We start from the raw sequence: 13,623 nt of genomic DNA on the forward strand, positions 1-13,623 counted from the left end.
AAGAAAACTTTGACAACGTCTTTGCTTCATTTGAACAATAATTCAGTATGTGCTTAAATTCACTGATTGTTTTCGTCAAAGGACCGTCGTCCATCCTTAAACATGTTTTTTTCTAACGTCTTGAAAAACTCTGGATGGTTTAATTTTGAGACTGATTGGAAGCAGAGTTGAAAAAGGGATACACATACATGAAATTCATTATAAATTATTTTACCATAATGAAAACTAACTAAAGGTGTCAGATTTATACAAGTGTCTTGACACTTGTTTCCGATTTCTTTTTGTATCATTTATATGCTGTATACATATTGTTAAATGGAAATTGACAAATAAAACAAAGTTAAAATTAAAATTAACTCACGGTGAATGACGGCTTCAACACTTGTGCGTTTTTACATCAAACCCTCCAGTATTGAATCAGCCGACATGCCTATACCGTAGTTTGGGGGATCAGGGATGTTACGATGTAGATAATGAGAAATCCAATTCATCACGCTTGTCATCATACAGCTTGTTGACTATCTGACCATTGTACTTAAAGATAAGGGTGAGCAGTTGATGTAGAAGAGAATGTAATGTTTGGTTTCGAGTTGACCAATAGATTCTTACAGGTATCAGAAGAGGACGTTTCAAAAGCATTGGACGCATTAAAACTAGCAGGTATAGATAATATCATGTAGCTGAAACTGTTGAGAGGTGAACTTTAAATACCACAAGTGAAGTCATTATATTCAGAAAATCGTGAGAGGAGAGAAAAGTCCCAAAAGATTCGAAAAGAGCCAAGACCACAGCCATCCTTATGAAGGAGAGTAAATGCCTTGCCAGCAACTGTATGCCTATCTCAGTATATCAGCCTTACATCAGTGGTATGTGCGAGACAACTTAGAGGTTTATGAGAGATCACATCAGAAAGCACACTTCACACCTAACTTCCTCATCTCTCCTAGACAACAGCGCTTCATATACCTGGACGATCTACATAGCTACAGCTACTTAAGGTATTGACGACTGGACAGAGGCACTAGACAATGGATATTGGGTGGAGTGTGTATAAGGATTAAATGAAAGCCTTCGACACTGTCCCTCACAAGAGGTTACTAAAGAAAATGGAGGCATATCGAGTGGGTAAAGATCTCCTTCCATGGATTCAAGACTAAAAGAAAACAGCAGGTGGCATTAAATAGAAGTACAAGTTTACATCGGCATGGCACAATGTCTTATCCGGAATACTCTAAAATCAGTTCTCGGGCCTTCCTGACAGTAGGATTACAAAAGACGGAAAGGACAGAGAAACATTAAAAGAGGATTAAGGAAATTAGGGGAGTGGGGTGACACATGGTTACTTAGTTTTCATCCTGAAAATGTAAGGTAATGACTATAGGGAAGGATTCGGACAATGTTTGTGAGTACACACTTGATAACACAAAAATGGAAAATGTACAGCAGGAGAAAGACATTGGTGTCACGAAAATATTTTTTACATCAATGGACGAACAAAATTGCAAGAAACCTGGCAGTAAAAAGGCTGGCAGCCCCACAGGTATAGCACCTGCCGCATGGTCCATTTACCATTATGATAAAAGTTTCGAGTTCTGTCTCCGGCCGATAAATGTATAACAAATTCTGTTACCATGGTAGTTGATGATCCTACACTACACTCAGCATCTTCGGAGTGGATAACTGCTTCGCCCGTTGTAAGTATTGTGACAGGGGTGCGGCTAAACACGATGGCTTCTGCAATATGCTTCAGGGAGGCAGTACATTTTGATTTACTATGAAATCGGCATCAGCTCCGCCCTTCCCAAAACACGCGCATTCAACACATGCATGCTTTGCAGCTGGTACACAGGTGAGCATAGCTGCTGATATGACATTAAACGATTCAAAACTAAACCAAATTGTACTGTTTATTTCAGTATTTAAAGCATTCGACAATCCAATAATAGTTAACATTGTTTATATGCACGATTCCTAAGATTGTAATACTAAATTGTAATTAAATAGTATTTAATCTTTGGAGAAATGGATAACATGTAGATAAAGATTCCTTATTAAGCAAGTATTTATCAAAGTTGTATTTATTGTAATTTAGCGCCTCTAAATAATGATACAACTGTTAGATGCCATCCTGAATGCACATTCACGAATAACCACGCAGATGGTGAGGGGTGTTCTTGACATCACAATCAAACAGACATACTTTTTAGTTGTTCAAATATAATGTCTATGACTTTTAATTTGATGGCAGTATGATCATGATGGTATAGCGTTGTCCATTTTCGAACTCTTTGAATCTTAAAAAGTTTTTATCCTGGACAGCATTTCAATTAAACATTTTTAAAAAGAATGTTGTTTATTTCAGTATTTAAAACATGCCCGACATACATGTAGCCTCTCTATATATACATGTAGCCTCTCTAAATTTTGACCAATCTAAAGTTATGGAACTTGGTAGTTTTCATAATCAGTATGTAGTTTTGGTTTCCTTGTGGCGGTTTGAAAAGTTTCGGTTTTTTGAAATGTTACTACCATTGATTTTTTTCATTACAGTATAATCCAACCTGCAGATATTTTGACTGGTCTCTGAAACTAGAGGTTAGAAGGTCAGTTTTGAGATCTTCCGACTTTGTTTTTAACCAATCTATGAATCTATTCAAGATTTATTACTACGGCATATACATGTATTATAGTACATTACACTTCATGTAATTGGTCTTATGACATTTCAGCAAGACATATATATACATGTATATGGTATAACTATTTAACTAGATTTTCATTTTGAGGCCAGGTGTCCTTGTAGTAGTTGATGACTACCTCACTGAACAACATACAGGAAGCCCATCCCATGTCATCCAGAGCAATTAGGGTAAAGTATTTTGCACAAGAACACAACCACAAGAACACAGACCAGAACGTTTCTCAGCCTTCAGAGAAACACAAAATGACACGGGTAAAGCCTCGAACCACTCACCTCGGATCTTCACCTGAGGTTACGTAGCTGGCGATCTAACTAACCAAGCTATTGTGACCCTGTATGAAATCAAAACTCAATGTAATAAACTGATATCACATGACACAAAAATAAACTCAACAGATTGTCTTGTTGTTTTTTTTTATTATTTTCTGACATTAGTTTGTATTTGTAATGGTCCTGTCATATTCCTTGGGGAAGCTTTCACATTTTCACATTTCTCAGGTCAATGTCTCATCAGATACCCACATAATTGATAGGGTATTGTAATGTAATCAATCATGGGTGTCCAACAATGAGGTCAATACATGTTTATTTCTTGAGATTGCTTTCACATTTCTCAGATCAATGATATTCATAGAGGTTACTTCCATATTCTCAGATCAATGATACTCATTGAGATACTGATAGGTTTCACATTTCTCAGATCAACTAAAATTATACTCCTGTGAGAAGTTTTTACATTTTGATTTACAGCTAATGATTTACTTATTAACCTGTTTTCAGAAATATTAATTTCCATGTCCAGACATCATTGCATTTCCCTGAATTTTATTTCTAGTCTGTGAATTCTTCCTGATCAAATTCATCAATATCTTGATCATTAGGTAGCAGTTGTAATTTCCTCATGGTATCAACAAAGAATCCGGGCAATGGTGATTCAATAGTGAAGGGCTCAGACTTTTTATGGGGAAATCTGTTTAAGATCAGTCCACTCTTATGTAGATGTAAGGGAACCTGGTAAACATGCTTCCCTATCTGAAGTAGATCTTTAACCTCTGCTGGAATAACCTACAAAACATAATAAAAAATAACGTTACTATCGTCATAATTCTGAAATATATACACTGTATATTAATTTGCTACATCTATTTACATTTAAGACGACCTTGACCTCTTTTCTTGGTAATCCAAAGTAAGTCCGCCAAAACACTTTGAAGAGGAAGTTATTACTCTGTTGAAAACTAGTTTTCTGTTTATAGTTATACTGCCCTTGACAATAATTTATTAGATTAGTACATATCAAAATTAATCTATCCTCTTCAATATACAAAATATATATTATCTATGTCTTGATAATAGAATTCAGCATTTTAAATAAAGCATGGTACTGTTATATTTGAAGAAATCAACAAAATAGGCAAAATACAGCAAAAGGAACTATTACCTGTGGGCCTCTGATTGCTACATTTGTGTCATTTTTTATGGGTTCTCCAGATACTGTTACGACACGATGAGAATACACATGATCACCAAGGATAGGACTCAAATGATCGGCCATGTACATCTCCAAACACTCTTTTTTTCCTGTAAAAAAAGCCCCATATATTACATTTAATACTGAGAGAAGCTTGACACAAGATAATTTTGAACATATTTTGTACCTTTGAACATCTGCATGAAAAATTTGAAGAGAAACATGGCATTACATAAGTACAAGACATCCTAGCTGATATAAAATTGTCTCTGATTCTTTGGAAAGTTTTAATCTGTTTACATACATGCTGCCATGTTTTATAAAATGATTGATCAGAATGGAGTTATGTCCCTTAATGACATTATGACAATGGGCAAACTTGATTTTGACGTGCCGGTGTGCCAGCGGGAAGGCGGCAAGGGGGCAAAATTACTTTATTGTGTCCCGAATATGTGCGCGCAATTTCGGCACATGCCGATTGCCTTAAATTCCTGCCGGTTTGGAAGCGCCGGCAAATAAGATGGCGACGTACTCAACCAAAAGATTAAATTAAGTGAGAAGTTAAAGAATTTCAACTTGTTTTGAGTCTGTCATGCTATGTTAGTCATATATAGTGCAAAATAAGTTGATTTTGAATGATCTGCAGAGTTCAATGTTTACAATGCTTTTGAAATGTGTTTATTCATATATGAATATATAAAACAAATATAATTAAATATGTTTTGGTCTATGTCGGCCATATTGCAACTGAGCTGCTTTGCTTGAATGTACGTGCCGGTGGCAGGCTCAAAACCGGAAAACGGTACAAACAGCAAGCTAGAATCAAGTTCGCCCAATATAACTAATGAGGATAATTTGTGTTGACTATGAATACATGGACATTGTTTTTTCAACAAAATAAGGTTTTTCCTGTCTTCAATAGATGTTCTATTTTAGATCAATGTTAATCTGTCACTAACATATGTAATTATGTCATCAAGGAACATAATATTCTGCTCACTCAGCTGATAAAACCTGGCATTACAAAAGATTCACAATTGGGGCATTTTTGCCCAAGAACAAATGTTTAGCAAGAGCCCACTGAAACATCTATATGTACTTGATTAAAATTTGATTTATAAAGACTTTCGCATGTGGGTTAATGTTGCGTCCCGTTTTGTTGCTCATTAGTGTATTCATGTAAAATATACATTGTTGTACATTGTTGCAACTTGTACATTCCAATGACGTCACATTGTTTACAGATCCCGCGTTGTGTCTGCACTGCCTGACACGAAGGCTTCATTCTGTGTTTTTTAATGTTTTTGTTAGTTTTCTGATAATTCAATTGATCAGGTATGATTAAACAACCCCAATCAATATGAGGTGTGATTGTAATTTTAAGTTTAAACCGCATGTTGCGAAAAATACTTCAACTTTCACTTTGTCAGTGCATTCGTGATCGCAGCTTCGATTGGCTGTCATGGCAACGACGAGGACGGTGGTTTCATCACAGTGACGAATTTACATACTTGCATGTCTACAGCCGAAAACTTCTAACTATACCTTATGTCTTTGGAAATCATCTGTAAATAATTAATTGAATTAATTACGATCCATTGCATTCGTTTATTAACTAACGTTTGTTCGTTTCTATATGCCGATTTCGATACTTAAAACACTGAAGAGTTCCAATATTGGAGAATGAACATTAACACTTGCTCTATGAATCGTCCTAGAGCACCCGACTACCCTAAATCAATACTTATGAAACAGGTACGAGCGTGAAGGTAATTGTATGATAGCAACGAAAAGTGCTGTACATTCTTACGAAAATGACAAACATCGTCAAAATTACTTAAAAAGTAGTCAATTAATCGGCATTTCTTCAATTAACACCAGTTTATAACGCCGTTATGTAACCATACTTGAATAAATAGAAGAATGTACAGCACTTTTTCTCGGTTTCTTAGCACGATGAATAAGTGTATCCTATTTGTTTGTACGACAAAATACGTTGGTCGGGTGCTCTGGCCATATTTACCGACCAAGTGTTAATGTAGTCCTTCGTGCCGGTCACGTGACCACGCGAGAACACGAGGAACGACGAAAACACCCCGATAAAGACGTTGGACACCTAACATTAAAATCCGATCAAAAAAACAAACAGAACTACCCGGGAAATCATTAAATATTGAATTTATATTAAAACATGATGTTTTTTGTTCTTTTTAATTATAAATGCAACATTAACCCACATGCGTTAATTATGTATATTGATTATAGAAATCCTCAAACAGTTTATTGTATAATCTGAGATATAGATATCCATCAATCATTGAACTTGATCCTATCATTTCTTGAATTCTAATTTGCATGAAGACATAAATCTTGGTCTTACCGCAGACCCAATTTATAAAAATGATAACTTTACATGTTTATGATATGATATAGTATCCAAGTTACAATACATTATATCCATGAATATTCAGGAGGAGGAAGTGTTTGTAAAATTTTTGTTACAATATGAATGTTATGTACAAGTACTCATAGACTAATGGTAACTGTACATGGCCATACGACCTGATGAGTTACACTGAAAATGAAGACTCTGACCTCCACATGCCTCACTGAACATGAAGACTCTGACCTCAACATGCCTCACTGAACATGAAGACTCTGGCCTCCACATCACTGAACATGAAGACTCTGGCCTCCACATATACATGCATGCCTGTACGTGTTAATTTATAATGTAGCAATACATTTAAAACTTTGTACACACTTGACTATATTGTAACACTTAAAACTGATACTTACCGCTGTCACAAGTAATTCCTACAAGAGAAATCCTTGGAGATGTTTGCAGCGGGCTTGTGGCCAACACCTCTGCTTGAACATTGAAACTTGAGAGTGGTCCTTTCTTCATGTGCTTATGGTAATATGGCACAAGGACAGACTACAATGGTATAAAACACTGTTATTTATATTATACCTAAATACTGCCTTGCAACAGTAAACAGTCATTCTTGTTTTTTTGTTGTTTTTTTTTCAAACATATTGCCAACAACAAACTACCAAGAGGTCAGAGGGCCTGTATGACTCATCTGCAAATTTTAGCAGTCTGACATGGCAAAACTTTGTTGTAATCACAGTAATCCTACAAATATTTTCCCTTCATTGGTTTTGCATCTGAGAATTATGAGAGACAAAACATTGCATTTATACAAATATATCAAATATACACGGTAATGCATCACTGAAATTTCAATAACTTTACCTGTTGGCGTCCATTGATTTCTTTCCGCAGGTAGCGAACTTTCTCAACTTCTGTTTTAAATGTTGGTTCACCCAAGCAAACACATCTGTTGTGTATCAGTAATATGAAACTTTACAAGTTTTACAAACAAGCAATGAAGGTTCCATGCTTAAAAACATCATAGCTTTTTTAATGTTTCAATGTCACAATAAAATGCACTTCTTAATATCAGCAGGGCATTATTTCTTTAGAAAGTGACTTGTAAATATATTGCATTACTTATACAAAACAACAAACCAAGTTTATATAAAACATGCCACTGCCATGTCTTCTTGGTTATAACAATAAACTAAACATTGATGGCATTAGGCTTCAATTCTAAAATCTGTCCATGCTTCTTTATGCATTTGAAATCAAATTACTTTTATTGAGTAAGATATAATGTCAATACACAAACTGAAATACATACATAAATTCATGATTGATGTCACCATGTGGTCTTTGTCCTTGTAGTGACTTCCTTAACTTTACTTTAGCTAGGGCATGCTTCACCAATAGAATAATGCCACTTTGGTTTCTGAAAAAAAGGAGCAAACTAAAAAAAATGGCTCAGAACTCATAAAGGCTGTTCCAAAATTATCCATGTAGGAGGGTGGGAGGATTTTTTTCAGACACCCCTACCGTCCATCAAATATAAAAATATTTTTAGTATAAAGAATACTAGAAATACGAGGCTTTACCCCTACCACCCATCAAACTTTAATACAAGCGCCTCCCACATGGATAATTCTGGAATATATATAAATTGTTTTAAAGATACATTCATATACTAAATGTTACAGGGCTTTTTCTGGGGGCTTTTTGGGGACGTTAATGGGCCCCATTCCCAATTGGAATTATTTCATATTTAAGCCAAATTCCCAAAATTTGCAGTTACTCCTGAAAAAATCATTCCCAATTCACCAATTTTCTTCCCAAAATGAGACCAAAAGGCCCTCTCCCAAACCAGTGAGAAAAAGCCCTGTGTTACACATCTATTAGTTTAAGAGAAGATAAGATTGATTGCCCTCCTTTTCCACTTATTAATGATCAGGACTGAGGTAACAGTCGAGGTACAGCTGTACACCTTGTACAATTACTGAATATAGCCTATAGGTAGTTCCACAAAAGCAAAAGAACATTCCATTATTTTATGCTTTTATTTTAAAACCATCATAATAATGACATTGTATCTTAATGTGACAATCACTTCACTGTAGCATAAAACAAGTTTGTTTGGTACATGTAAAAATATATCAACTTATATTAATCACTCTTATTGGCCCAAGTGAAAGTGTACGAGGGGTCTTACTGTGTGATAGACTGGAGTACCAGGGGAAAACCCACATGGTCCGGCAGGTGATCGACCCCTAACCTTTTCAAGTCTGATCAGGAAATCGAATACATGTATATACATCTGCATGAAACAATCAAAAAGAAACTGTGTATAGTGCACAGTGGATTTTTTCACTGGTCAATTAATTTTTGAGAAAACAAAAGTGTGCACTATACACGCATATTTACGGTAGACTAAATATATTTGATACAGTGGAAGTTTGTCCTATCTATCTGTTACCTTGATAATCCTAGCATATATTCCAGTTCTGGGGCATCATAACATTCCCTTAAATCTTCTAAGATATCAAACATTGAGGGAACATTCTCACCATGAACAGCTGAAATGGCAAACATAAAGTAAAAGTGAAAATAGCAAAAATTAGTTAATTAGATCTATTTCAACTATGAACATTGGTATATTTAAACACTTAAACTAATGAATAAAAGACAAATAATTAAAGATAAATGTATGTAGTTTAAGGTTGATTATTAATCTGTTATGTTACTGCCTTGCCTTTAAACATAAGCAAGTAATTTAATGAGGTTGACCACTCTGTCTATGCAATAAATTAGTATCCTTACACGTGTATAAGAAAGAATTCATCAATACGCAGTATAGCAATAAACTTGATTGTGTATTTCCAGGGCCAATGCAATTGGCTATAGAGGTATTTGTATGAATGAAATACAAGTTATTTATAAAATAGATAGAATTATCAACTTTTTCATTCTTTCTTTTTTTATTCAAGGGAGATAAATCATACAAGGCGACGCCTTACCCTTCATAGGAACTCCACTGGGTTTATTTAGTGCCAATAAATTTTCTACAAATAAAATTTCAAACAAAATTATTATTTTTACAGTGGTTGAATTTAGTTTTTGTTGTTTGTTTGGGTTTTCAACATGTTCCTTATTTCGTTCTCTAATATGCGATAGAAATTCAAACTCTCTGTACAGTTACATTAATTTCACATTTCAGGTTCTAATTGAACTTATGTACAGTAAAATATATCTTTCATAAAAATTGTAATTATATACCATTGTCATACAGGACATTTTTTTGGACATGGCGATACAAGTCTTTACTATCTGCAAAGACTGGTGCATGTAATGAATCCACCTTGAAGTATTGTTGCTGCCATTCTGTAGAAAGACATCTGACAGATGTCTTTAAGTCTTGTAGTTTCCTTATTCTGCGAACACTTCTCATCATGGAGTAGGTTCGCATACAACACAAACTGGTGTTTAAAGCAGTCATCTGTAAATTGAAGTTCAACATTTTATGAAATCAATGTTATGTTTAAATTTACAGGAATTGCTACACTTTATATAGGCAAGCAATTGTACATGTTAAACCATCAGCGATAAGTCTAGTCCAGTTCCTCTACATGCCCTACTGCATGCATCCCTCAGAAATGTCTTGACTGCAGACACATAAATTAAGCCCAGGTACACCACCATCCCTGGGCATATGTACTGTACGTACATGTAATAGAAGAAAAAATGGATATGCAAGACAGTAATTTTAACCCTGGATTAAAGATGACTGCCAGTCCCCAATTTTGTTCTCAAAATTAAATGGACATAATAAACATAACAAGGGAGTGCGGAGAAGTTTCAAAAATCTTATTCCTCCAGCACTTCTTAATCCTCGTGTTTGGCACTGCAGTATCTGCAGTTTTACCGGGGTGAGATTTTCTTTTATTACATTTTTACCAGTGAAATATCAAAAATTATTCATTCTATAAAAGTGATATTTTTCACTAGTGAAGAATATTCTATTTTTCACTAGTGAAAAATATCACTTTTGCTGATTTGACCAATCAAATTAATGATTAGAAAATACCAAAATAATTGACCAATCAGAAAGCCCGACATATATGTCAGCACCTGGACAAGGGAAACTACTTTTTTTGTTTACAAATTATCGCTGTAGTCCTAGTTAGCATACGGGGTAGGGTTTTCGTTGATAAAAAATGTAATAAACAGAATATCTAACAGTGTCTTCAGTAATACCAAATATATTTCACTCGTGCGGCTAATATTCAAAATATTAGCCCCACTCGTGAAATATATATTTGGTATTACTGAAGACACTGTTAGATATCCTCTATTTCTCTTACCCTGGACAGGGATATCTGCAGTTTTACCGGGGTGAGATTTTCTTATCTCACCCTAGGGAAAAGACAAGCTACACTTGCTCTTTGCACGTTCTCAACAATTGCAGTGTTGACGTCACGTTAACATTACAATGACGTCACGTCGACAATTCAGTCAGGTCACATAAACATTTCCTTGCATTGATGTAACGTCAATATTATTTTTTTCAATTTCAACACATTTTATTGTCATTTAATTCGACAAATGGATCTGACATCAGGCATAGCCTATTTAAGTCATCTCCATATAAACATATATACAGGTAACAATTTTTTAATCTCGAATATAACAGAAGTAGTATACATAATTTTATATATATTAACAGGAACATATATATGAATATATATATTAATTTACGTAGTTGATACATACAATTGCCAAATCATAAATTAACAGTAGATTAGAGTATAATTTAAATAATGAAGTATATATCACTCCAGGTAGATTTTTTTTGGTGTGTATAAATTGAGTCAAATTATATGAATTTAGGTATTGTCTGTACACCATATTTGTTGATAGAATTTTCATACATTACTTCCTTGGGCTGCAGGTCCTATAAAGTCCCCGTGTTAAAACACATTGACCAGTCACCCTAAAAGATGTATGAGAATTCATCAACAACTATGTTATACACATTTTTGCTAATACATATTACATAAAAAAAAACAAAAAAAACTGGAGTAGTCAAAAGTGTTATCAATCTACCCTTAATTATTTTAGGAAATTTGTTACTTTATATAACTTAATAATACTATGACAACTTCCATCCAGTCCAATCTTGCCCATTTGCATAATGTTATATTGCTTGCAGGGTACTGTATGTGCTACATATATATATAATTGAGATTTACCCAGAATCAATATAGAATTGTCATATATAACATATGCATAACTAAATTACTATGAATTTTACTAATTGATAAAAATATATGTGTTTGTGTGTGGGAGTGTGTGGCATGGGTGGGATATATATTGCATGTTAGATTATATGTTAAATCTTCCAGTTTCTTGTATATATTGTGTTACAAATTTTAGAATATTTATGTTGACATTAGTGTTACATAAACTACATCCTTTTAGAAGAGTACTAGCATTATAATGGTTGTGATCATCTAAATGGTTTATTTGTGCTAATTATATAAGTTCTGAATTAGAAGTTGTCTAGCATCAATAAATATGGGACATTCAAACATAAAGTGGTGTATATTTTCATCTTCATAGTTACATGCACATGCTGCAGACTCAGCTAGATGATCTTTGTGAAGATCAGAGTTTAGGTTTGAGGCTTTATTTCTTAGTTGACAGAGTAGTATGTTATATTTTCTTAGTCCGTAATACTTGAAAGTATCAGTTATCTCTAATATGTTATTATTATTATTATTATTACCTGTAGATTTAATAAGTGTTTTGAATTTGTTCAATGAACTAGCATTTAATACTTCTCTATCTAGCTGGTTAAATTCATTCAGTGTTGATGGGAAAAAGCTATTTGAGTAATTTTCCGTCCTACAAAATGGAGGATTGAATAGTCGATTATTCCTGAGTGGATATCTAACATGTGTACATGTGTTATCATTAATGTGTTGTTCAACAATGTCTGCAAGGTATTTTGGTGTTTCTTTGTTCAGTATTTTGTACATTAATATAAGTTTATGGTTCTTTCTTCTACATTCAAGAGTTTCAATGCCAGTTTCAGTATATAATTTATCATGAGATGTCCCCCTTCTTAATCCTGTTATTATTCTCAGCGCTTCTACTTGGATTGATTCTAAGTAGTTTTTATTTTGGTTTGTACAGTTATCCCAGATTACATCACCGTATTCTAAAATTGGTCTTATATACGAGATATAGATAGTCAAAAGGCTTTTTCTATCAACTTTATGTTTTAGTAATCTTAATATGTTCATTCTTTTGTATGCTTTATCGTGGATATTTGTTATATGATGGTTCCATTTACCGTCAATATTAATTAGATAGATAAGAGGGTAAACAGGGTAAGAGAAAAATAATCATTCACTCCCATGGAAGTGAGACAGGGGAATCTCTGAGACAGGGGAATCTCAATCCTCGGGGTAAGATAGCCTCGTGTTTGGCAACTTCAGAATCTTCCCCTCGGGTTGAGATTCGATCCCTGTCTCACCCCAAGGGGGTGAAAGATTCTATTAATCTCACCCAAGGGAAAAGACAAGCTACACCTGCTCTTTTCACGTTCTCACGTCAACAATATCATGACGTCAAGGCAACAGTACAATGACGTCACGTCGACAATTCAATTAAGCATGTAACGTCAACATTTCCTTGCATTGATGTAGCGTCAATATTAGATACATAAGAGAGTAAACAGGCTAAGAGACAATCATTCACTCCCATGGAAGTGACCTCGGTTTTGGTAGCTTAATTATCTTACCCCGACGTTTGAGATTGCCCTGTCTCACGTGAAAGATTCCATAAATCTATAAAAATCAAACTCAGGTGCTGGAATCTTATTTATGGAAATCGTGCTCATATTCACGGGTAATTTTCCAGTTATCATATTAGAATGCAAAATTAAAATGAAAGGACATAAGTCATTAATGAACTAATGAGCCGTTTTCTCACCTCGATGTTTGCACCAGCTCAATGAAATGTGAGTGATGTGATGGAAGACAATCTTAGTTATTTAAGCGTTTGTTTTGA

At 34.4% G+C, this 13,623-nt stretch overlaps 1 protein-coding gene across 1 annotated transcript; it reads right to left on the reverse strand.

The window, feature by feature from the left end:
• Window positions 1-3,101: 3,101 nt before the first annotated feature.
• LOC117331781 (mitochondrial RNA pseudouridine synthase rpusd4-like) lies at window positions 3,102-13,608 on the reverse strand. The gene is made up of 9 exons (XM_033890660.1): window positions 13,546-13,608; window positions 9,826-10,045; window positions 9,567-9,611; window positions 9,026-9,125; window positions 7,880-7,987; window positions 7,432-7,516; window positions 6,972-7,110; window positions 4,143-4,282; window positions 3,102-3,766 (listed from the first exon to the last, which is right to left on the reverse strand). Exons 2-9 carry the CDS (start codon window positions 10,043-10,045, stop codon window positions 3,533-3,535), a joined length of 1,071 nt encoding a protein of 356 aa, XP_033746551.1. The 5' UTR covers window positions 13,546-13,608; the 3' UTR covers window positions 3,102-3,532.
• Between the last annotated feature and the right edge of the window lie 15 nt (window positions 13,609-13,623).

This window comes from Pecten maximus, chromosome 7 (assembly GCF_902652985.1).
Source record: "Pecten maximus chromosome 7, xPecMax1.1, whole genome shotgun sequence".
Lineage (NCBI taxonomy): Eukaryota > Metazoa > Mollusca > Bivalvia > Pectinida > Pectinidae > Pecten > Pecten maximus.

Excerpts from the sequence above, each read along its gene's own strand:
- LOC117331781 (XM_033890660.1), bottom strand. The coding sequence starts at position 10,045 with ATGACTGCTTTAAACACCAGTTTGTGTTGTATGCGAACCTACTCCATG. Across the intron at positions 7,988-9,025 it reads TATATGCTAGGATTATCAAG|AAACCAAAGTGGCATTATTC; the intron begins GTAACAGATAGA and ends CCTTTTTTTCAG. Across the intron at positions 4,283-6,971 it reads AGGAATTACTTGTGACAGCG|GAAAAAAAGAGTGTTTGGAG; the intron begins GTAAGTATCAGT and ends CTTTTTTTACAG.